General features: G+C 41.5%; 1 protein-coding gene across 2 annotated transcripts in view; it reads right to left on the bottom strand.

Annotated features, from left to right (window-relative positions):
* LOC119935772 overlaps window positions 1-27082 on the bottom strand; it is a 96112-nt gene that overhangs the window by 16162 nt on the left and 52868 nt on the right. For both annotated transcript variants that reach the window (XM_038755252.1, XM_038755251.1), the window contains exons 14-15: window positions 14762-14801; window positions 10994-11045 (exon numbers count right to left, since the gene is read on the bottom strand). In XM_038755252.1, the coding sequence (XP_038611180.1) occupies window positions 10994-11045; window positions 14762-14801 (92 nt within the window). The remainder of the gene's footprint in view (window positions 1-10993; window positions 11046-14761; window positions 14802-27082) is intronic.

The following is a 27082-nucleotide window of genomic DNA, read 5'->3' as shown; positions in this document are numbered from 1 at the left end:
ATCCTCTTCCACTACAAGCCAGTCTGTACACTTTGCTACCCTACTACCATGTTTCTCATTGTGCCTCGCGCTCATCTCTCTCATTATCAAACCCTTGCTCATACATTCCCTCTTGTCTGGAATTCCCTTCCCCTTCGTATCTCCCCTTATTCTCCCCATCTTCAAATCCTTACTACCTTATTTTCCCTCCCTTCTGCTTCACTTATGTACTTGAGTTCTAACCCCAAAAGTACTTATGTACATATCCTTATCTTGGTTGTCTCCGTCATCTGTATTTTATTTTAATACCTGTTTCCCTGGCTAGATTGGAAGCTCCATGAGAGAGTATATCCGAATAAATAGACACGGTCCCGGCCCTCAAGGAGCTTTCACATTGTCATCTTCACTCATCTTCACAGTTCCACTGATAGATCAGTGGTATCACTGAGTGCTTACTACATACAGAGCACTGTACTAAGCTCTTGGTGGAGTACAAAACAACAGAATTAGAGGACATGTTCCCTGCCCATAAAAGCTTACAGTCTAGAGGAACTGTAAGCTTATTCATACTTATTGCTCTCCCATATTTATTTCCAGTTCCATCTTTGGTCTTGCTCCTGTTACTATTAATTACAAGTAACTTATGACTACATGTCTCTTCCATTAAATTGGAAGCTTCTTGAAGGCCAAGATTTTGTCCTTGGCTTCTGCTGTATTCTCCCCTGTGCTTAGAACAGTGCTCTACCCAGAGTAGATGCTAGGTTATACACCTAAAAATAAGAAACATAACCACAAATCCTGGATGGGGAAAGAATGGCTACGCCCTTAGTACAGCCAAAAAGGAGCTGGAGTAACGGATAACCAAAAGTTGAATGAGTCAGCAATACAGCTCCATTCTTAAAAAATATCAGCATCAGATAGATTAACAGAGGTGTGGCATGCCAAGAGTTGAAAAGTACTCCTTTAACTACACTCTACCCTGGACAGTGAACAACTGTGTACACTTCTGGACACTGCACTTAAAGAAGTTTTTACACAATTTGTAAAAACATCCCAGAATTAGGGGATGATCTTCTCACAGCCTGAGTCTGGTCTGTTATAACACAATCCACAGTTTGGCTCAAGTAGATTCAGTACAGGAAGAAGTACATGTATGAATGTGTACTGAATCAGTTCACATGATGCTGCTACTCTTCCCCAGCCTCTGATGAGGGCAGGGATCATGTTTACTAACTCTATTGTAGTCTCCCAAACACTTAATGCAGTGCACTGCACACAGTAAGTGCTTAATAAAGACCACTGATTGACTGAATTGGTTTTTTTTAGCCTACAGGAGGGAAGGCAGACTGAATGGTCAATCAATCGTATTTATTGAGACAATCATATTTATTGAGCGCTTATTACATGCAGAGCACTGTACTAAGCAATTTGGAAAGAACAATACAACAGAACTAGCAGACACGTTCACTGCCCATAACAATCTCTTCAACTGTGTATAGTTTTTATGGGAGGTTACTGACTAGCTGTTCTTCTTGCTTAGTAATGATCTAAAAAAGGAAATGATCTTACATTTAAGCAGGAGAGATTTTGGTTGAACATAAGGAAGAATATCTTGACTTCCAGAGGGATAAAACACTGGAATATGAGTACCAAGGTGGGGTTATGGAGTCTCCATCTGTGGAAATCTTTAAGGAGTGTCTAACCCTGGATGAGTTGGTTACTCACCGGCCTCGAAGCACTGAACTGGTTCAGATGATTCCTTAAAGTCCTTTCCAGCTCTGAGACTAAAGTATTACCTTCTTATCCTATTAACATTCAAATGAAAGGATCCTAAACTGTTCATAAATCTCTACAGTTTGTGACAAACTCATTTTCATCCAGGTAGAGTGAGTTTAGTGGTCTGAAGGCAATTACAGGGCTTTTAATCTGCCCTAACAGAACTCTAATCTGCAGTCTCCTCCTCCTCTAGACTGTGAGCCCACTGTTGGGTAGGGACCGTCTCTTTATGTTGCCAACTTGTACTTCCCAAGCGCTTAGTACAGTGCTCTGCACACAGTAAGCGCTCAATAAATACAATTGATTGATTGATTGAGTACCACTGCCAGCAGAAGACTGGGAACTGGGAGACCTGGGTTCTAGTCTTGGGCCTGCTAACTCCCTGCTGTATGATCTTGGGCAAGTCATAACCTCTTTGTGTCTCAGCTAAAATATAGATAAGATACCTGCTCTCTTTACTTCTTAGACTGTAAATCCTATGTGGGAGAGACCATGTCCAATCTGATTATTTTGTATCTACCCCAGCGTTTACCACAATAGTTGCACATAGTAAGTCTTTAATACATACCACCACTATCATTAGGAAAACCTTTCACTTTAGTGCTGAAACATTATGAAAAGGCAATATGGGGAAACCTGCAGTACTGCTTCTTGGGTTCTGAATAAATTATTAGCAATCCAATAGTTTTACTCCACACTAGGCATATTGATGTTTTTGCCCCTCCTCCAAGCCTCACAAAATTAAGGTTTTTCCATTTAGTAACTATACTTTCCAAGAGCCCCTATCATACCTACTACATGAAAGCATTTGTCTTTATTTTACAAAGGAAATTATAACAAAACCAATAGGTTTTCAAAACATCCTTAAAAATGGGACTCCAACTAGGTAGCCTGGGGAAGCATCAACCCCTGGCCAATCCAATAACTCCTGCCTAAATCCCCTCTCCTCCCTCCTACGCTTCTAGAAGAAACAGAAATGCTTACACTCAGGTTCAGGACAGAAGAGTAACCATGCCGCTGTCTGTATAGTCCAATATTGTTTGGATGTGGGGCACAGGGGGCACTGAAGAACTGAAGATACTGCCATACTGGATAGTCTCAGGAAATTGCCGGTTATAGGGAAAACCAATGGGCAGGGTGCTCACCCAGTCATTCATATTTATTGAGCGCTTACTGTGTGCAGAGCACCGTACGAAGCTCTTGGGAAAGTACAATACAACAATGAACAGACATATTCCCTGCCCACAACAGGATCAGCACAGTTAGAAAGGGTACCCTGGCCCACACCTCCTGTACCTCTAGGGACTCTCCAAGTAGTCCTGATACTGAAAACGTAGACTGGGTGGACCCAGAGGCTTTGGGCCTGATTTAACGAGGATTTCCTCAGGGGATTGGAACAGCTGGGCCAGGGAAGGGGAAGGGAAAGGGAAAGGGGAAGGGAAAGAGAGAGATGCTAGAACTGATCCAACCAGAGTTCCTCTGTCATGGGAAATAGCTGGGGTATGGATACATTCCCCAGGCCTGCCTTGATCCAGACCCACACTTTTGGAAGCTCAGGAGCTCTAGATTGTAAGCTCATTGTGGGTAAGGAACGTGTCTACCAATTCTGTTGCATTGTAGTCAGTCAGTCAATCGATCATATTTATTGAGCACTTACTGGGGGCAGAGCACCAGCGCTTGGGAGAGTATAATATAGCAATATAACGGACACATTCCTTGCCCCCAACAACCTTACATTCTAGAGGGGGAGACAGGCATTATTATTATTATTATTGTTTTATTTGTTAAGCGCTTACTATGTACCAAGCACTGTTCTAAGCTCTGAGGTAGATACTGGTAATCAAGTTGGCCCACGAAGGGCTCCCAGTTTTAATCCTCATTTTACAGATGAGGTAACTGAGGAGTGGCTTGCCTAAGGTCACGCAGCATACAAGCGGTGGAGCCCGTATTAGAACCCAAGTCCTCTGACTCCCAAGCCCGTGCTCTTTCCACGAAGCCATGCTGCTTTAAATAAATTACAGATATGTGCATAAGTGTTGTGGGCTGGGAAGGGGGATGAATAAAGGGAGCAAGTGCTTATGCTCTCCCAAGCACTTAGTATGGTGCTCTGCACACAGTAAGCGGTCAATAAAAATACCACTGATTGATTAACTGAGCTCATTTGCAAGCAGAGAGACAAAGAGCCAATGGCACAGACGGGGTTTGCACCAGACCATCAGGTCTGCCAGTTTCTCGCAGTTCACCCTGCAAGTCATTGCAATGACTGAGGATTTGTTTTGTCACTCCATGTAGTTAGTGCGCTACTGCACAAAACACTTCCTATTTATGCTCCTGGAGTCCCCTCCCCCCCAGCTTCTGCACAAGGCCTCTCTCACGAGGTGCTTTTCATTGCTTACTCAGGGACGCGTTGTGAGCTAAATGAAACCTATGTGGAAGCCTGATGTCTACTAGATCGAAGAAGGTTGTATAGTACATCCGTGAGCCAAGTAACTAAACTGAAGGCTCTTTGTTTCGTCTGGGTGCCTGTATTACAGCTACCTCCAAATAGTAATCTCCCAAGAAAAGCATTTCCATTCTCTTCAGCCTCCCCTCCAGGAATTCAAACTCCTCCTAATCATATCCGGGCTGCAATGCCAGGACCTCACAATAGACACCCATATGCCAGGAGTAATGTCAAAATATCTTGGTACCATACGGAGTAGGCAATCCTGCCCCATACTTGACATTCGAGGTCAGTGTTAATTAAAAATTCAAGGATAATCTTTTCCTCACATGAACCTGTTATGACTGGATTTGGGCAGCTTTGGGCACTCTACTCTTCAGTCATATTCAGGTGAAATCAGCCCACTGAATTTTCATCAGTGGTATTTACTGAGCGCAGACCAGGTGCAGAGCTCTGTACTATGTTCTTGGGAGAGTACAACCCCAAGTTATTCAAGCACAGACATTAGAAAAAATGATGAAAACTCTTTCCTTCAGAAACCAGGTCACAATCCACCATGATGAATGAAAAAGTACTTGCTTATTGGAATGTGCTATTAGGATGCATTTTCATTACATTTGCTTGGAAGTTCTGAGGACATCTCGAAGACCTGGGCTGAGAAAGACTGGGAGTCCAGCTCCAAAATCTTTGGGGACGAAATTAATGGCTTCGACCAACTGGAAATCCATGGGAGAAGGGGGTGTTTAGGAACAAGAGGGAGGGGACAACAGTTGCTTTGGAGGTTGACATCTACTACACTACAATTTTGCACAAATCATGGGAGGAGTTTTAAGATTTAAGATTTTCCTAGGAAAGAATTCATTTTTTTCCTAAATCTTTATGGGGAGAAACTCACTAAGGGCCAATTTATGGTTAAGAGTATTGTGCCAGGGAGACAGGGTCAATGATTTTGGAGGCACTTGACACTAGTTCCCTCCCTGTAACTCTGCCACCCTGGTAACCTTGGTGTCAGCACATCTTCCTGGCAGAATTTCAGGCTTTTCCCAATCCTGGTACCACTCCTCAATCCTGAGTCACTCTGGGAGGCCTCAGGCAAGTCCCTAGAGTCCAGGCAAGGTTCAAGGAAGAATGTGAGGGCACCAACATCTGGGGACAGCAGTTATCAAATAGTCAGACTCAATCATGATGCACTCACAAATATGTGATCCTGGGGAAAAACACTCTTTTTCACAAACCTAATCTACTGTTTTGCACCATTATAATGCTTAATTGCAAAAGGAAATGCTAGTTACCAAATTTATCTATTGTTCCGGTATAGAAACCAAGCTTGACACCATTAATACTAGTAAGGTGGGTGAATTGCCATAATTCTCAACTCATCTCTTTCATTCAACCCACATTCAATCTGTCAGCAAATCCTGTTGGCTCTTCCTTCACAACATCGCTAAAACCCACCCTATCCTCTCCATCCAAACTGCTACTATGCTGATTCAAGCACTTATCCCTATCCTGTCTTGATTGCTGCATCAGCCTCCTTGCTGACCTCCCTGTCTCCTGTCACCCCCACTCCAATATATACTTCACTCTGCTGCCCGGATCATTTTTCTGAAAAAGTTCATATTTCCCCTCTTTTCAAGAACCACCAGTGGTTGCCCATGAACCTCCACATCACACAGAAATTCCTTACCATCAGTTTTAAAGCACTAAATGCGTCCTCCCCCTCCTATTTTACCTCACTGATCTCCTAAACATCACTCTTCTAGTGCTGGTTTGCTCACTATGCCTCAATTTTTTCTATTTCACTGCCAACACCCTGCCTCTGGCCTGAAACTCTCTCCCCCTTCATATACCCAGGACTACCACTCTCCCTACCTTCAAAGCCTCAAAAGGCTTTCCCTGATTAAGCCCTCTTTTCCCTTACACCTTCTCCCTTCTGCGTCATCTATGCATTTGGATCTGTACCCTATCAGAACTTGATGATAATAATAATAATAATAATTACAGTATTTGTTAAGCACTCACTGTGTGGCAGGCCCTGTATTAAGCACTGGGGTGGATACAAGCAAACTGGATTGGACACAGTCCCTGTCCCACATGGGGCTCACAGTCTCGAACCCAAATTTATAGATGAGGTCACTGAGGCACAAAGAAGTTAAGTGACTTGTCCAAGATTACAAACCAGGCAAGTGTCAAAGATGGGATTATGGCCCATGACTTCTGACTCCAAGGCCTGTACTCTAGCCACTATGCCATGCTGCTTCTCACTACCCTCACCCACATATCACTTATGTACATATCTGTAATGTATTTATTTATATTTACATCTGTCCCCATCCTAGACTGAAAGCTCATTGTGGGCATGGAACACGTGTACCAAGTCTGTTGAACTGTGCCCTCCCAAGCACTTAGTAAAGTTCTCAGCACACAGTAAGTGCTTAATAAATACTAATGATTGACTGAGTGAATTTTTTCAACATGCTCCTGTGATTGTCTTTGGCAGACATGACCTAAGACTTTCCTTGGCAGTTTGAGGGGACACCTTGAAAACTAATTCTTGTTCTGGTGGAAGTAGGAACAACCATTGGATTTAGCGGCAATCTGCACAAATATGGTTTAGCAAATTCTTTAGATGGATTTAAAAGTTATATAACAAGATTCTGAGCAGTTAGTTAAGTAAGGCAGAAAGCAAAAGTCTGCACAAGAACAACCCTTCCAAATGAATGATGTGACTTTGCTTCCTAAATTTACTCCTAAATGCTACGTTTGAATGGACAGAGGAATACTGAAAGAAATTTGCACATCCCAAAGGGGATCTTTCCAATAAGTCTATAGACCGTACTTGTAAATATGATAAATGAATCAGAGAAAATTACTAGGGGAAAGAAAACTCAATAAGGAAATATCCACAGTTACATCAAAAAAGGGTCAAATACTAATTTTGGAGCATGGAACAACAGAATCTGTTTCAGAATTCTGCTCCGTGCTTCCAAAACCTCACATCATCATCTTACAAACTGCAGTAAGTAACTGTAAGATGATGACTTTTTAACTAAATATCTGCAATGCTGCTAAGTCATCACGTACAACTGTATCACTGTTTTCTTGGAAAACACTGTGGAATGTGAAATTGTGTTACATGAATCACTGAGTCAATGGAAAAAAAGGGTTAGTTTTCTTGAGGTCTCAGAGTTTTTTTATAATTAAAACCATAATATTTTGACAAGTGTGTAAGAACTGTCTAAGAATGACTCTCTGTAAAATCTTATATTTTTACTTTCCCAAATAGGGAAAGTAACAATTTATGTAATGTGGGCAGTAAAAAATATTGATTTAATTACATCTGGAAATGACGCAGGGGGTGTCTCAGCTGTGTTTCAGCCGGCTCTCCATGATGATCTCTGACTCCTGACTTTTCCCTACACTCCCTTGCATGAGCTTAAAAACAAATCATAACCCTTGGAAAGGCCTACCTCCACCTCATTCTACTCTGAACCTAGAAAAATAAAAGTCCCTTTAATTAACCTCTTTAACACAACTTTGTAGGTTACATGTCCATTTTGGCTTCTCTGTGACCAAACACACCTATTTTTTTTTTTAACTATTTTGAATGATGCCTTTAACAGGCAGTCAGAATTGGATCTGCTCCACTCTGAATTTTCATAGGCTGGCTGGTTCCAAATTAAAGCTGGTGTCTGCAAGAAGCCAAATGTGTCGATAATACCTCTTAAGAGCAAGTAAATCTGATTCAAAACGAGTCTAGAATCCTCTAGCTCTAAGAGGAGTTTCAAATCTAGATAGCCTTATTACTTCAGATATGAACATCCTATTCCTGAACTTCAGTCATTCAATCATATTTATTAAGCGCTTACTGTGTGCAGAGCACAGTGTTAAGGGCTCAGGAAAGTACAATACAACAATAAACAGAGACAATCCCTACCCACGTCAAGCTCACAGTCTAGAGGGATGAACCCTGTGATGAAGGCTACGTATATAGAATATAGGCAGACAATACAACTCATGTGCGTTTGTCTCATAGAATGACTCTGCCATTCATATCTGCCCACTAAAAGCACTCTGTACACTGTCCAGTGGTTTTAATCTTCTGGTTCCACCTTATCACTCCCTGCCTGAATTGGAATTGATGTTAGAGGAAGAGGTGGACCTGTTATGCAACTATATGTTATTAAAAGAGCCCCTCTACTCACTCCACTTTTGAAGCAATAGCACCAACTAGTTTAGTCCAGAATAGTTTTGGAGTTACACAGGCAACTGTTTGGTTGGATTTTGGGTCCATCTTCTACCTGACCCAAGATTGACAGGCAAATTAATATTCAGGTTTGGGCTTTCCCAGGCCCAAAGTTTAAAAATTTCTGCCATCCCAGCCAGAGTGACTCACATTAATAGGGATGCTGAATGAAGGAAATAGTACCCCAATCTCATCTATCTCACCACCAACCCCTTTCCCACATCCTCCTGCTAGCCTGGAACTCCCTCACCATCCATATACTCCAGACCATCACTCTCTCCACCTTCAAAGCATTACTAAAATCACATCTCCACCAAGAGGCCTTCCCCAATTAAGCCCTTTTTTCCCTGGCTAGCTCTCTCTTCTGCATCCTCTATGCACTTCTATCTATGACCTTTGAACATTTGATGGTTCAAATGTCGTGTGTTCTAATCCCAGCTCTGCCACTTGTCAGCTGTGTAACTTTGGGCAAGTTACTTAACTTCTCTGGGCCTCAGTTACCTCATCTGTAAAATGGGGATTAAGACTGTGAGCCTCACATGGGACAACCTGATGACCTTGTATCTACCCCAGTGCTTAGAACAGTGCTTGGCACATAGTAAGTGCTTAACAAATACCAATATTATTATTATTATTATTTGATATTCACCCCATCCCCAAGCCCACAGCTCTTATGTGCATATCTTTATATTCTATGTTATAAATTACTTATATATTCATATTAATGCATGTCTTCCCCTCTAGGCTGTAAACTTGTTATAATAATAATAATAATAATGATGGCATTTTTTAAGCGTTTACTATGTGCAAAGTACTGTTCTAAGTGCTGGGGAGGATACGAGGTGATCAGGTTGTCCCACGTGGGGCTCACAGTTTTCATCCTCATTTTACAGATGAGGTAACTGAAGCACAGAGATGTTAAGTAACTTGCCCAAAGTCACACAGCTGACAAGCGGCAGAGCCGGGATTTGAACCCACGATCTCTGGCTCTCAAGCCCGTGCTCTTTCCATTGAGCCATGCTGCTACGGTCAGTGAACATGTCTGCTAATTCTGTTGTACTGTACTCTCCCAAGCACTTAGTACAGTGCTCTGCACATAGTAAGCCCTCAATAAATGATTGATTATGAAATATGATTGATTAGTTCCCCACAGCACTTATGTACATATATGTAATTTATTTATTTATATTAATAGCTGGTTCCCCCTGTAGACTGTTAGGTTGGTGTGGGCAGGGAACATATATACCAACTCTGCTATACTGTACTCTCCCAATTGCTTAGTACAGTGTTCTCCACATAGAAAGCACTCAATAAATATGATCGATTGATATTGATGAGACAGCCTGGGGAAAGGAGGTTAAAACCACTTAAGTCCATTGTCTGGCTAATTAATCAGACAAAGGCAGCAGGCAGAGAACCCAAAGAACCCAAAGGCTTTTTGAGCCAGCACAAACTTAACTGGGTCCAGCTCTGTGCCGATCCAACTTGGCACTTTAGGTTTTGAGGTCTAAAGCTTCAGGACAGTTCAAGTACAACCAGTGTACGATTCCAGGGCTATTTTAGACATTCAGAGCACTAAACTCAGAAGTTTAATCATGGCAGGTAGGTGAACATTTTCAGTGGCACCCCAAGCCATATGAATGATCTCTGTAAGTGGAGATTTTTGGGGGAGAGCAAAGTCAGACAATTTGTCTAAGGACGGTGGGGGAGCTTGTTTTGTCACTATGTGGAGATGTGAGGGAATATGTCCTTTGGAAACCATCCTCGTATCTGTCTGAATTTGAAAGGGCTACCCTTAATAACTCCAGCGGACCATCTAGTAGCCTCTTAAACTTTGGACAGTACATCATGATGCAGCCATATACCTCATAAAAAAAACCAATAAAATACCTTCCTAGGTCTGATAGCGACTACTGGATTTTCAGTGGAATTTGATCTCTGTGGCAAGTCTCCTAAATTATTACACACAACAGACTCTTTTTTGGACCTGCGTCCCGAGAAACAGAACAGTTACTTTGAAAGTGGCCAACAGAAATGTATTCTCCTTTTGTTAGTAACTGCTCCCAATGTGCTGCTTTTCAGTATTTTAAGTTTTCAGTGTCAAATCAACAAGTATAAGATTCAAACATTTCGCCTTTGAAGCAGTCTTTGAAAACCTCAACTGAACGGACAGTTTCAGTGTTTAGTCATTCACAGGAGGTAAGAAAAAAACATCCTTGGTGACACTGAAATAGCAAATTTTGGTTTCTTGTGCCACACTCTAATTTAGGAAGGATGCTTGTTAGCTAATTTTTGAAGCCAAACTAGTTGTGCTTACGCTCTTTTGGCAAATGTAATCATGAAACCTGTTTCCAAAAAAGACTCCAAAAAACTAGTGTCCTTAAGAATTAATTGTATTTTTATTACAACAGGTTTATAAAATGCTTAAAGTTTGGATGTACTGCCTCTGTTCCATAATCTGCTGTGTAATCCCATTTTTCATTATCCTAACAAATATCGCAGTCATTACTATTATTATTATTACTGATGATATGGAGAATGTCCTTTACCTTGACCTTCTTTTTGGGATACAAGAAGAAGAAAGGTTTTAGAACCGGAGACCTGGAAAAACAGAAAAGAATGATCATCAGGACAGGTCATAACAAACTATGGGGCCAAAGGCAAAAGTAGGTGAGGGTCTAACTCTGATCCCACCCACTGACTGGTCCTGGCCATCATAATGAGATCCAACCTCTGGCTCTGCTTCACTAATAAACTGGTATGTTTCCTTCCTTCCTACCTAATATGCTTCCCTAAGGAAACAGGCAAACACAGGGGCAGACTCATGAGCATACATAAATGATGGCAGAAGGACAGCATCTTAAATACAAAGGTAGAGATGGATTATACAGAGTAGCACTGCACACACAGTTTACACAGTTAACTGGGGTAAGGTTAGAGAGTGTAGAGGACTTCAGCTAATAAAATGGGACCAACATTGGCAGCTCTGTCCTTGATCCTCCAGACCTAGAAAGGGAGAGGGAGAGCTGACCAAGTTGGTGGACGGAGATCCGGGAATGAAAAGAAGCAAGATTTAATGGAAGAAAGCTGCGATCCAGTCAAGGACCAAAGTTGCCGGAACACCCTAAAGGGAAGAAGTAAAGGCCTAAATTTACTTCTGCTGCCACTACTGCCTTTCAATGATTCCCAAATAATGGGAGGAGAGAGGGACCTTAGAGCAGGTTTGGGCTTTGGCCTTATTTGGGTTAATGAAGGCTTGGGAAGCTAATAATAATCATGTGGTATCATTTGGATATTTATTTTGTGCCAAGCACAGTACTAAGTGCTGAAGTAGATAAAGGATAATCCGTTTGGACCCAGTTTCTGCCCCACACTGCAGCTCACAATCTAAGGGGGAGGGATAACATTTGATACCCATTTTGCAGATCAAGGAACTGAGAAACAGAGAAGTTATGTGACTTGCCCAAGGCCACGCAGCAGGCAAATAGTGGGGCTGGGATTAGGGTACAGGTCCCGATTCCCAGATCCGTGTTCTTTCCACTAGGCCACTAAACTGTATGCTCGTTGTGGGCAAGGAATGTGTCTGTTTATTGTTGTACTGTACTCTCCCAAGCGCTTAGTACAGTGTTCCACATACTCAATATGACAATGGATGAATGAACTAGGCTACTCTGCTTCCTCCTAGCACATAAAGGAGCAGCCAGAGCAGAACACAAACTAATTTCCTACCTTGGACAAGTCAGAAGCAACTTTGTAAGGTTCCCCAAACCACATAACCCAAGACGTTTAACCCTAATGGACCCACAGCAAGACTAGCTCTGGGAATGTAGCAGGAAAGAGCTTGTCCAAAAGCTGTGGAATTTTGAACTTAGAACAGAAGCCTATGCAGAGGCTCTCCCTCACCTCCCACTCCTCTCTGCCCAAAAAGCACTGTTCAATGCCTTCCTTTCAAGTTAAGGGGTAGTACAAAACAAACAGAAGAAAACAGAAGGGACCAAACAAAATTAACACAACAAATCTGGACAAAGAGCTGAGGGAATTGCTGTGGAGAATGGAGGAAGTGAAGAGCTGGGCAGATTTAGACAGATTTGGAGTTGCGCCTCTCCCCTCAACTTCCCTTTCAAAGTGAAACATTAGCAAACACAAAGGAGTTTGCCAGGAGACAGGGAGAGACCAAACAGGAAATTAACACAACACAAGGCCAGTGAGGAATGAAATTCCCCACATCATTTTAGCTGACAGGCAATGATCAGTCATCTAAACATTCAATTATCCAAAGGACCCTTGGTCCCAATTAGTTCCAATTAGTTGAAGACCTCTCCTTTTCAATTAGTTCAGAAAAGTGGAACTTCAGTTCACTGTAATTGCAGTGTAGATGGAAAAGGCCAAGTGATACATTATATGAATTTAAAGTTGCATGGCTACTGTATTAGGTACACAAGCACCATAGGTATACTATTTTGGAGTAACTATGCAATCAAAAGTAATCTTTTGGTTTTCAAAGATGGTTCTGATAATGACAGTGAGAACATCTGTGTGATTGACAACCCCTTCTCCACTGAATTCAGGGCCAATCTAGCCTGGCCCACTGAGGGAGTGTTTTGAGGGGCACGTCAAGTCTAAAGCCTTCACCCATGAGCCTTCGTTCAGAGAAAGGAAGTCCTTATCAGAAGGTGCATCCAGCACCTTTTTCCAGGAGTATTCATCAGAAAGTCGTGTTTCACTCAGTGTTACAATGTTGGCTCTGCATCTGGCTAACTCGTGGTCAATATAGGCAAGTTCCCGTCTAGGCAACTTCTATCCTGATTGTTGCACAGAGCCGGATGTTCTATGGCACAACCAGAGATGAAGCAGTGTGGCCTAATGGAAAGAGCATGGGTCCGGAAGACAGAGGACCTGGGTTCTAATCCCAGCCCTGCCACTTGTCTGCGGTATAGCCTTGGGCAAGCCAGTCTCTGTGCCTTAGTTACTTCATCTGTAAATGGGGATAAAGGCAGGGAGGTCTTTGTGGGACCCGGACTGAATCCAACCTGATTACCTTGGATCTACTTCAGCATTTAGTACAGCGCCTGGCATATAGTAAGCACTTAATAGATACCATTTAAAAAAACAAACAAAAACCCCCGCACTATTTTCTTTGTATTTTGTAAGTTTATGTTTGTTTTTGTACGATAAGATTAAGACCCATCAGATGTGGTTCTCTGCTGGGGCTAATTTCAATGACGCAGGCGATTTAGAGGGATCCCTTTTCAAGCCCCACTTCTTCATTCAGCGGGAGCGATAGATTTCTAAATAAAGTTACTCAGCTGCCTAGGATGATATTGAAGAAAGTGGCTGACTTTTCAGCAACTGAGTCACTACTATCCTAGGTTTCTTGCTTGTATAGCAGTTTTTTAGATTTTCTAACCATCGTTCATTCATTCAATCGTATTTATTGAGGGCTTACTGTGTGCAGAGCACTATACCAAGCGCTTGGAAAGTACAGTTCAGCAATAAAGAGAGACAATCCCTGCCCGCAACGGGCATCAGCAACCACGCACTTGTGTTCATTTAATAGTGATGACGAGTTACATTGAGCCATAGTATCCAGTACCCTGATGGCCAACAACGCATGTTATGAGACAACTGGATGTGATTAAGGATACAGTCGGTGGCAACATATGACAATAGCAGCAGCAGCGGCCTCCACTAGCCCCTTGTTGGGTGTCCCACTTTCATTGAAAAAATTGTGAGATGCCACGATACAATTCAGTTACTTACACTGGGTGGGTATGTCAGGCAACAGATTGATATTGGTGAATTGGGGACTTCAGGAGCTTGAAGAAAATAAATGGGGGCAGTGCATGAGGAATAATTTGTCCTCTTGCCTGTTCCTGAATCAACGCCTATCAACCCTCCCACTCTCTTTTCTAAGGCAAGGGAGTGCCTACTTCATGGCCCACTCCTCCTCCAGAGGACCCATCCCTTCCAGATGGTCAGCCTTTGCCCTGGAAAGGTAGGGTAAACGGCATGTCTACAAAGCCAATAGTGAGGAGGATAAGAGCCTATGGTGATTTATGATGGACACAGGGGAAAAGTTATCCTTCCTACTGGAATCTTTGGGCGAGGAAAAGGTGGGGTTAGAGCAACTGGTCTCTACTGGGGAGCTAAAAGAAATGTTATACTGTACTGTAAAGAATACACCCAGGTCAGTATTCAGAATGTGCCCACTGGAGCTTTGATCACTGGTTCTTTCATTTTTCTCTTACTCTGAGCAGTTTCACAATCCTGATTGACAAAGAAATAGTATTTTAACAAAGTAAGCTCAGCAGACTTACACTGTTGGGCGTCCTCCAACAACTCCAGTCAGGCCAGGTGCTAAAATAAAGGGAAAAACAAACAAGTAAAGCAATCTTCTCTTTATAAACTTGTTGTTTGACAGATCTGTCCCTTCTCCATCCAAATGGCCACCGGCGGGGTTCAAACTTTCATCCTATTATAATTAGATTCTCCCCACTTCAGTTTATACTACACATTGCTGTCTGGCTCCTCTTACTAAAATGCTGCTTGGCACCCATTTCTCCCCATCTCAAAAACCTCCAATGGCTTCCCATTTCCCATCACATCGAACAAAACTTCTTACCATTGGTTTCAAGAGTATTAACCTTTTGTATCTTACATACTGCCCTTCTTCACGCACTACTCACCAGCTCTCACTCCTCTCAAGCATACCTTCTAACTGAATCTCATTCTCAATTTTCCTGTCTCTGAACCTTGCTCAAGCTATTCGCCCTGCCTGGAACAACCTCCTCCTTCCAATCCGCCAGATCACAACTCCCCAATTTTCAACGACTGTGTAGGAATAATATTGCTTATTAAGCATCTACAGTACAGTGCTTTTTCCCAGTACAACTGGAAAAAAAATATACGGCTAAGAATTAGACACAGGCACTGACCCGCAATAGGCTCACAATCCATGAGTAAGGGGAGGATGGTGTTAGTCACGGCTACATAAGGAAAGACAAAAGAAAAACACAAAAACAAACTAAAAGACAAGGCGGTGATAAATGAAATAAGTGAATAAATAATAAATGAAGCACAGTTGCAGACTCCACACAGCTTAGAGTCCAACAGTCACGTCACAGCCTCAGACACGGCCTTCCCAATGTTCTAAATGTTGAGAAAGCCTCATGATGCTGCTGTTTCTTCCCCCTCTCATCTGGAGAAAGGGCCAACGGGATTCCCAGTGGTGTGGGGGTGGGCAGCCTCTCTCAACACAGCAAGTCCTGGTGTAAGTGGACCAGTTTGGTTTTTTTTCTTTAATGCTATTTGTTAAGCACTTACTATGTTCCAGGCACTGTACTAAGTGCTGGGTTAGATACAAGGTAATCAGGTTGGACACAGTCCCTGTCCCACATGGGGCTCACAGCTTAATCTCTATTTTAAAAATGAGGTAACTGAGGAACAGAGAAGTTAAGTAACTTGCCCAGGATCACGCAGCAAACAAGTGGCAGAGCCAGGATTAAAACCCAGGTCCTCTGACTCCCAGACGTGTACTCTTTCCATTAGGCTAAGCTTCTTCCCACAGCAAGCGTTGTGGGCTAATACTGGCGCTCCTCCTAAAGCCCCCTAAAATCCCACTTCCTTCAAGAATCCTTCCTTGATTAATTCCCAACACCTCAAGTTGCAACTACCCAACCGACTTCCTTAGCACTTATGCTTACATACCACTTTCATTACTAATGTACATATGTATACTCAACTGTATATTCAATTATTCATTCCGTTATTTCATTCTTATTCTTGAACTGTAAATACACTCAGTTCTGCTAGAACATGTGTTTTCATCATATGATTTGGGTACAACAGAACAGAATAATTAAGGACCTTTGTTCAGCCCAAAGGTTAGCACAAGTAGATTTGGTATTGGGAGAAAAGGTCATGTGCATGTGTGTCATATCATACAAGGCGTGTGCTGTTACACACCCCAGAGGATCCACGACAGGTTGGTGCATTTTGGGTTGCAAAACATTACTTGGGAGAAATCCTTCAAGATGATATGATCAATGACCGATACATAATGCCTATTGGTCGATCAGTCATCTCATAGTTTTAATTACCATGTCACCCAATCTTTGGAGCAGGGAGCAGCACCAGGGAAGGCCTTTTCATAAAGTTCTGTAGTAGGAAGGGACTCGCACTGTACTGTCATCCCTGCCAGCCACAGTCCTGCTGGAACAGCACGTACAACGTGAAAGTAGGCAGCAGGGGTGCAGAACACTGTGAAATTTTCTGCACCACTGAACCTACTGCACTACTCTAAATGAGTCCCAAATACTGAAACACTGTAACTGTAAGCTCCTTGAGGGCAGGGAACATGTCTATCAATTCTACAAAATTCATTCATTCATACATTCAACTGTGAGAACGGGGATTAAGACTTATCCCTAGATGGGACATGGACTGTGTCCAACTTGATTAGCTTGTACCTACCGCAGTGCTGAGTACAGTGCCTGGCACAGCATAAGCACTTAACAAATACCATTAAAACCCCCCACAAAACAAAACCCTGTGCTCTGCACACAGTAAGAACTCAGTAACTATGACTGATTGATGTTGACAAGAATTCAGCTACAGGCAGGGGAGGCATGCAGGGCAGTAACCTAGAAAACTTGCTACCATGGGACAGGCTACAGTGTTACCCCAAATCCTGTAAGTTCAGGATATTACAGCAAGCAGCAGCTGGAGATGGCGGTGTACTATATCAATCAATCAAATGGCATTTATTGAGTGCTTACTATGTGCAGAGCACTGTACTATGCACTTGAGAGAATACAATACACCAGAATTAGCAGACACATCCCCACCCATAAGGAGCTACAGGGGGCAGGGGGATATCCTCCTGGCCTGGCGAATTCGACAGCCACCTCCATCAGCTCCCTAGGGTTCTGGGGTTAGAGGCCAAGGGCAGTTTTCAGGTGTTCTTTAGGAGTCTCAAGTGTGTATTTTGAGGCTAAGACTATGTATAGGGGTTAATACACACATCAAAGGTTAAGTAACAATGTAAACGGTCACAGTGTGAGAGATCCTAGTGGTGTTTAAAGTTGTTAAATCTTCACTGTAAGTGCCTATCCTTAACCTAGAACCTGGAACTTTGTTTTCTTAATGGTATTTATTTATAATTCAGATAACTAGGCTTTTCCCTTGTGAAAGTTTTGTCGAATTGGAGCTTATGTTCTTATCCCAGTTGACCAAACATTTGTCTTGTCTTATGCTGTCAAGTCGTCTCCTACCCATAGCGACACCACGGACACATCTCTATCAGAATGCCTCACTTCCATCTGCAATCATTCTGGTAGTGTATTGATGGACTTTTCTTGGTAAAAATATGGAAGTGGTTTACCCCTGCCTCCTCCTGAGCAGGAAACCTGAGTCTTCACCCTTGACTCTTTCCCATTCTGCTGCTGCCCAGCACAGGTGAGTTTTGACTTGTAGCCGATTGCCGCCCACTTGCTAGCCACTGCCCAAGCAGGAATGAAATCGATACACCTTTGCTTGACTTCCCCTCCCATAGTCCAAGACTGATCTGAAGTTCAGAGTCTGGGGACCCTCCATGCCAAGGAATGGCTGTGGGGCCTGATTTTTCTCTGGAGCATCAATCAGAAGTAATTAATGAGGGCTTAATGAGTGTACAGAGCATTGTACTAAGCACTCTGGAGTACAACAGAGTTGGTAGACTCCATCCCTGACCTTGGGAGCTCACAAGCTAGTTGGGGGTGGGGGGGGGTCCCTTACAGTCCCTCTAGACTGTATGCTCATCATGGGCAGGGAACGTGTCTACCAACTCTCTTATACTGTTCACTCCCAAGAGCTTAGTAGTGTTCTGCACACAGTAAGTGCTCAGTTGATTGACTCGGGGAGACAGACATTTCAATAAAGTACAAGTAGGAGCGCATGTACTTAACCCTCCCTCCCCTTCTCCTCAACAACCTTGTCTGGCCTAGATCTGGGCTCCAGCATTCAAGATACTATTTTTTAACTACTGGAGCTTGGAAGCCATGGTCCAAAGGTCCAAGGTAGCAGGGGACTGTCTAAAGTGGTCTGGCTCAGCTTCCATGTTTGGATGTCCACAACCAGGCTGAAGCTTGCATTCTCAGAAAGGTCCCACAGCATTCTGGCACTTGTGGTCTGAAACTTCAGAATTCAAGAGGACTTCAAATGGCCACTTCCTCCCTTTTCTCTCTCTAAGAGTTGTCAAGAGGGAAAGGGAAGGCATATATGCATGAGGTGCTACCCCAAAGTCACAGTTATTTTTACAAAACAACAGCTAGTCAAAGATTTTTGTTCAATTTCCTATAATTGTCCTCTAGAGGGTAAGTTTGTTGTGGGCAGGGAACATGCCTACTAATTCTGTTATATAATAATAATAATAATAATGGCATTTATTAAGCACTTACTATGTGCAAAGCACTGTTCTAAGTGCTGGGGAGGTTACAAGGTGGTCAGGCTGCCGCACAGGGGACTCACAGTTTTAATCCCCATTTTACAGATGAGGTAACTGAGGCCCAGAGAAGTTAAGTGACTTGCCCAAAGTCACACAGCTGACAATTGGCAGAGCCGGGATTTGAACTCATGACCTCTGACTCCAAAGCCTGTGCTATTTCCACTGAGCCCCACTGCTTCTCTCAAGTGCTCCCAAGTGCTTAGTATATAGCTTAGTATAGTGCTCTGTACACAGTAAGCGTTCACTAACTATGATTGATTGATGTGGCTCCCAAGTCCATGTTTACTGTCTGCTCACTTAAATAACCATATTTAATACAAAACGTCACAACTTTGGACATTAGACATTATATCAGCCTGCCATTTTTTTATGGTATTTGTTGTGCACTTACTATGTGCCAGGCATGGTACTATGTGCTGGCTGGACACATAGAGCTCACAGTCCTAATCCCCATTTTACAGAAGAGGTAACTGAGACATGGAGAAGTTAGGTAAGGTCACACCCAGCAGAACAGGGATTAGAACCCAGGTCCTTCTGACTACTGGGCCTGTGCTCTATCCATTAGGCTTTGCTGCTTCTCTGAGTATCTAAGTACTTACTAAATAGAACAACTTCTTTTTAGACACCCTGGAGGGAAGGCAGTAGCCTATTTATTCTGTGGACTTTACTTAATTGGCAGGGAGGTGTGCTGGGTAGAAAGATGAATACGATGGTAGAAGGCGGCAAAAATGATGGACTCTCAGGAAAGAAGCAATAGCTAGTGTGACTTATCACAGCTCTGCAGAGTAGGGAAGAGGAGAGAATGAGGTGGTGATGAGTTCTGAAAGGAGTTTGTAAACAATCTTAAACAGTTTGGAGAGCAATGTACTTGACAGTAAATCTTTGAAATACACTAGCCCATAACTTCTTTGAATACTTCTGCATTTCTGCACTCTTACCATTCACCGTTAATGTCTACTCACCACCTAAACACTACTTCCCTAATATAATACTTTCTGATATGACTTTCCTCTAGGAAAGAATAATAGACACTTCAGAATTCCTTGCTTGCCTCATACCTCATCCCTAAAATGTAAACCAAATATTCATGAATATTTTTTCCATTTTAAAGTTAACAATAACTGGTTCGAACTTGTTTTCACATCAGCCTAAATCATCATTCAGAGGCTAAATCTCTTCCCTCTAAATTCCTGTTGGCAGATTTCTCAAATACTTTTATAATAAAAGCTTGCATAAATAGTGAATGTATAACATTTTTATATATTCATAAAAATAGGAATAGTATTACTTCATCCCAATCTACCCTAGCTCCTACAGCCTCCTTCGCACTACTTTATTTTAAAAAATATTTCTACAAGCAATCAATCAGCGGTATTTACTGAGGGCTTACTGTGTGCGAAGCACTATACTAAGTGCTTGGGAGAATACAGAACAACAGAGTTGGTAGAAACGTTCCCTGCCCACAACCTTATACTCTAGAGGGAGAGACAGACTTTAATATTACATAAATAATTTATAGAGACATGTGCATAGGTGCTGTGGGGCTAATATCAAATGCCTGAAGGGCACAACCTTGCCTCTGAACATTTTCTTTCTGGACAACTCTTCTTCCTCTGATCCTACACCATCCTTTGAATAGCTGGTTCTGGAGAACTTCTAATTTTCGCATTTATTCCTCTAATAATCGTTGCTGCTGATGCCTTTACTACCTCATTCCCCTTCATGAACTCACTTTAACACACCACATCTCTCTGACTTCCTGTTTAACATTCATGCTTCCTATTCTCTTTTAACCTACTGTTACCCAGTTTTTCTAATACAAGACTGTCTAGAAGAGTTCAACTAACTCATATTGTTTTGGTCATTATTTAAGAGAAAAATGAAAAATTATCCCAGATGAAATTCTAAAAGATAATGGCATTTATTAAGCATTTACTATGTACTAAGCACTGGGATTGATACAAGGTTGAGTTTGGATACAGTCCTCGTCCCATATGGGACACATGAGCAAGTTTATACCCATTTTACAGATGTGGAAACTGAGACCCAGATATGTTTAAATGACTTGCCCAGAGCCTCAGAGCATGCCAGTGGGGGAGCTGGGATTAGATTTTGAGTCTCCTGACTTCCAATCCCATGCTCTTTCTGCTAAACCACACTGTAATTGAGAACTCATAAAAGATAATACATTTTGGAACACTACAAGAGATCATCAGTCCATTAATGATTCCCACAATGATTTACCTTTGATCTGACATTTCCCACCACATATCCTCAGGCACTGCATAGAGAAATGGAGTAGCTAAAACCAAATTTATCAGTGCATTTTCTACATACTTCGAGAATTGACATTCCATTTCAGAGAGCTGGTCTTGGAACATTATCTATAATGTTATCGTAATATGGGATTCTGACTTCTAGGGCTCTGCACAAAGCAGCAATACATGGTAAAAGAACTACCCAATATTTTACTACAATCTTTGTTTTGTTGAGCTCAATTACATGTTTTCAACTATTTTATCCATTTCCTTTAAAACAAGCAGATAAAACATATTCTGTGATTTTACGTAAAACAGAGAAAACTGTTAAGCCAAGGACCTTTCCTGAAGTGTCTTCCAACACACTTATGAGATCAGTCATAATATTTACATATACTCAAGCACTTTAAAATCTCAAGCTGTATTAACCAGCTGTCATTTTGGTGTCAAACTCCGGTCATTTTAATGTGAAATAAGGGTCAGCGCATGGTTTTTGCTATTAGTCAAGTCTTTCACAGCTACTGAGTCCTTATTAAACTAAAAATGGTAGTGTTTTTCTGTCAGTCTTATCTAAGTTGCATGGATATTTCAGATTGTTCATAAATATATCCTAAAACAATTTGAAAGTTGCAAATGAACATTTTAAAATATCAAACTCAAAAATATCTCAAGTTGTGTATTTCGCTACAGTTATGGGTTTGCAATTGCATTTCTGATGAAAATTAAAAGAGCACAGAACTGGAAGCCAGGAGTCACTGGTGCTTGTCCCAGCTCTGCCACTGGACTGCTTTGTGACCTTTGGCAAGTCATTTAAACTCTCAGGGCCTCAGTTTCCTCCACAGTAAAATGGATAAAATAACTCTGTTCCCTCTTTATTAGATTGTGAGTCCTCTGACTCCCAGTCCTCTGACTCCAAGAGCCTGTGCTCTTTCCACCAAGCCATGCTGCTTCTAAGTTTTAGCATCAGAGTTCTAAGTTTAGCATCTTCAGTAACTTGGAGTGTGGAAGAAGAGAAAACATCATGGCTACGAGACTGACATAAGAGACTCTTGGTAATATTTTAATGAAGTTCCTTTCCCTGTGGATTAAAGGCAGGTGTGCAAAATGCAAACAGTTCAAGAAAGAAACAAAAGGCCTGACTGGCATAATGAGACAGGATCTTGAGAACTTCATTTTCTCAAGAGGAAGCTGTTTGAAGATGATGAATGAGACATGCCTGAACTTCTACCTATGAAATGTGAATATGGATAAAGGTTATTAGCCAACAAAAGGGCAGCTTTTTTTGGCAGAAAATAGCGATTGTCAAGTTTTCTTGATCAATGGTTTAAATCCAAATCTTTTTATATTCCATTGCTTTCTAGTCATACATACATTCTGAGATTGTAAACCTGTTCCCATTTTCAGACACTTATAGTAGTTTTACGAAACGTACCACTCACCACTCATTCAGTATTCTGTTCAAAAAGGAGGAAAAAATGTATATTGCAATATTTATCTCACTAATCCTCTCTGGCTCATCTAGGTGGAAACTGAGGCCAGGAAAAGTTAAGAGAACCATTGAAGCATAAAAGGGAGAAGCCACTTGACAACAGATTAAGATGAGCAGAGCCCTACTTTAGGGAAGATTACAGTGCTTTTAGGGATTCTACCCTGCTTCCATAATGTCTTAAGGCAAGAGCCATTAGGATCCTACTTTAGGACTGGGTAGTGGAACAGTTCCCTTTAGCAGGGGTAGAACTGGAGACAGCTGCAGTGGCAGCTATTATTGCCACCCCTGAAAAGATGAAGGAAGAGTTTCTTGAGTAATGGCAATAACAGCCACCACTGTCATTGCTAAACCAGCCCTTCTAAGGCCATGGAGAGAAACTAGAAGGCATTAGAAGCATGCCCTGAGGTTCAGCCACAACTCCTATCCTATTTATGCGAGTAAAAGCTAGTTTGGGTGAAGGGTGGCTTTACCTTCCACCTGCCTGATGCTGCTGCCTGGTTTGCTGATAGCCACAACATTGCTGCCCTTGCAAAACTTCTCAGTCTAAGCAGCCATAAATGACAGAAGAGGGCACAAGTGGTGGAAGTGTGGAGGTCAAGTCCATCTTCTAATCAACAATCAATCATATTTACTGAACACCTTCCAATCAGTCATATTTATTGAACACTTACTGTGTGCAGAGCACTGTACTAAGTGCTTGGGAGAGTATAATACAACTTATTTGGTGGACATGCTCCCTGCCCATACTGAGCTTACAGTCTAGAGGGGGAGACAGACATTAATATAAATCAATCAATTACAGATATGTACATAACTGCTGTGGGGCTGAGGGAGGGGTGGATAAAGGGTGCAGATCCAAATGCAAAGGCGACACAGTAGGGAGTGGGAAAAGGGGAAATGAGGGCTTAGTTGGGGAAGACTCTAGGAGGAGATGTGCTTTTAATAAGGCTAACTATCCCTATCCTTCCTTAACTATCTCTTCCCCTTTCTCTTTCCTTCTGCATTTTCCTTTCTCCCTTTCTGTCTCCCTTACTTCCTGGCCTCTCTCTGTTCTCTCCCCCAACTTCTGGTCCCATCTCTTTCAAATCTCTCCTCATCCCACTCCAGCAGGCCAGGGTCTTCTCTACTAGCAGGCCTAAGACAAACATAGTTTAGAAAAAAGAATTACAAAAGCACAGTTTAAAACTAAAAGATCAAACAGTGAAACAACCTAGAGCTTCACAGTTTTTTAAATTAAGGGAACTCAGTGGCTTGAATTCAATCAGTCAGTGGTATGTAATGAGGGTTTACTGTGTGAAGAACACTGTGCTAAGCACTTGGGAGTATACGAAAGACTTGGTAAACCTGATCCCAGCCCACAAGGGTTTATAATCTAGTGGGCAAGGCAGGCTGTAAAATAAATCACAGATAGCGGGAGAAATAGAGTATAAGGATATGCACACAGTAAGCGCTCAATAAATACGATTGAATGAATAAATGCTGTGGGGATCAAGGTAAGGTCAAAGTGCTTAAGCGGTGCAGACTCAAATGCATACAGGGTTCCTCAAATCTCTCCACACAGACTTAAATTGAGAGTTTTTTTTCCTTTTTGAAGAATCACTTCAGTTTGGAAGATAATGCTTACTTAAAGGTTGTGACAAATCATCTTTCACACCTAGTGTCCAGATTCTTCAATACATCAAATTAATAAAAGGGAAATGTCAGCTTTCACATTTGTCCTGGATATGTGAATCTCAAAAGCAGATATAGAAATATAAATTGAATGCTTTCTACATTCAATTAGCAGGAAAGCTAATGTACATTCAAAATTATCTGGCAAAGCAGCACTTAGGTTTTATAAGGACATTTCTTTAAAAACACTAGAAGGAATCATTACGAATGTTCTAAGACCCACTTCTCCTAATGGAGGCTATTTTTTTGAAAGGTAATTATTTTAGACAGACCTAACGTGTGGGCTTTTAATAACATTCAAGTAACCACAGGCAGAAATTTGAGGAGAGAATTCCCTCCTCCCACCATCTTTCCTGAGACTGTGTGCTGCCTTATTTCCATAATTATTTAAAATCAGTATGACTACACACTACAACATCTCTCTCTTTTTAATAGAAAACAAAATTACAGGGTGGAAAAAATAACTTTTTTCATTTGCTAAAATATTCTCAAGCCCAACCTGACTTTGGTAAAATGCAAAAAGTTTCAACCAATTCTGTATCTGTCCCATTCTTGGTGTGACTGCATCAATCCTGTATTTCACAATGCTTCTACATAACAAGAACTGTATTTTAGTATATAACTGGCATGGAAGGCACCCAACCAACATTAAAGACTTCAAAAATAATTTTAATGAAAAACATATGAACACAGTAGTTTTGTTCATTGAATCTGATTTAATGAATGGATATCCACACAGCTCATTAAATGGAGTAATGATATGACCTTACAGATGGTTGCCTGGATAAAAATTAGACCCCAATTGCCATTTAATGAAGCTGTTTAAAAAATCTGAAAACACAAATAACACATTTGAAAATGAAGAAGCCATGGAGTTGTTTTAAATCGGCTTTTCCTATCTTTTCCAAGGCTTTGGTTGAAACTTTAGTTGAGGGAGAGGGTAAATTTTAGCAATGGATTAAGTGCAGTATATTGCTTTAAAGGAAGACCAAAAATTGAGTAGTTGAAAATGGGCTGAGCTGTGTAATTATCTTCCAGTGAATATAAACCTTAAACATAAAACCTATTCTGCTCAAAATATAGGCAATTAAAAAGTACCACAATGGAGATATTTTATTTGCTGAAGGGAAAAAGGAGAGTGCTCATTTCAATTACTACTTTTGCAGACTGACATTTTCTAAGAATAAAAGCCTCACTTTCATCCCACAAATGGATTTATCCTGAAATAGAACACATACACTTTATTCTAAATTAACACAAACTTCTGGGGGAAACTAACTTCACAAAAGTGGATTCTCCAGACTGCAATCTCTCTGTGGGCAATGAATGTGTCTAACAACTCTCTCATACTGTATTCCCCCAGGTGGTTAGCATAGTGCTGTGCACAAAGTAAGTGCTCAGGAAATATGACTGCTTGATTGACTGACAGTTCAGGATCATCTTTAGCATCATGGATCTTGGATCCTGGATCATCACCATCATTTTCCTAGATCACAACACACTTTCGGATGCAGAGAAAACTAAGGAAGGGGAAAATGAAGGGATAGTCATTTTAAAAGTAACAAATGGTGGTTTATAATCCTTGCTGCTACATCAAAGGGTTCGACTGCCACAATAGTGATGCAATTAGCACTGAGGTAGCAGGCAGCACTTTTCGGAATTTGGGTACCTTCTTGAAAAGTACAGGCTGGGAAAAAAAGGGGGGGGGGGGCTGAGGTTGAATTAGACTGATTCTTTAACAATTGAGAATTTAAATTTACTCTTCCACTCTTTCACTATCATAGCTTATATACCTAAGCTATGGTATACTTAAGCTAAGGCAGGGCTACATTGGAATAGTGTGGTTATAGCTTTCAAACTTTTAAATATATTCTTTTAAATGCAGTTATCCACAATTTAAAGTACAATAGCATTCCACTACTGCTGTGGTAAACAGGTACGATTTCACTATATTTGTCCGCCACTTTCTTAGTTTAACTTCATGCAAAGTGTGGAAGGGATCTGAATCAAGTTACTTAGCACTCTGTTTACAACGCAATGTTTCCAAACAAGAATTCTCAGATTTAAAGATGTTTAATAGACTATAATTTAGCCACTAGAATATTTTACGTGGCATATAAGTGGATAGAAAAATCAGAGGAAAGAAAAATTGCCCTGCACACATCTCCCCATTCCTCAAAAAATTCTATTGGTTGCCCACCCATCTCTGCATCAAGCAGAAACCCCTCACCACCAGCTTTAAGGCATTCGATCAGCTCTCCCACCTCTTACCTATCCTCAGATCTCTCCCACTACAATCCAACCCATAAAATTCACTCCTCTAACACCAACTTGATAGATCAATAAATACTTAATGATTACTTGAGGATATATCCACACTTAGTACCCAATGCTTAATACAGTGCTTTGCACATAATAAATGCTTAATTAATACTATTATTGCAGCTAGGAGCAGTATGGGCTAGTGGATAGAGCACAGCCCTGGGGGTTAGAAGGAGCTGGGTTCCAATCTTGCCTCGACATTTGTCTGCTTTGTGACCTTGGGCAAGTCACTTCTCTTCTCTGTGCCTCAGTTATCTCATCTGTAAAATGGGGATTAATATTATGAGACCCTTGTGGGACAGGGACTGTGTCCAACCTGATTATCTTGTACCTACCCTAGCGCTTAGAACAGTGCCTGGCACATAGAAAGTTCTTAACAAATAAATACTATACTAAAAAAACTAGTACCCCATTA

Source organism: Tachyglossus aculeatus, chromosome 12 (assembly GCF_015852505.1).
Source record: "Tachyglossus aculeatus isolate mTacAcu1 chromosome 12, mTacAcu1.pri, whole genome shotgun sequence".
NCBI classification, from domain to species: Eukaryota; Metazoa; Chordata; class Mammalia; order Monotremata; family Tachyglossidae; genus Tachyglossus; species Tachyglossus aculeatus.
The sequence above is the reverse complement of the archived record's forward strand: the minus strand, read 5'-3'. Positions and strand labels throughout refer to the sequence as shown.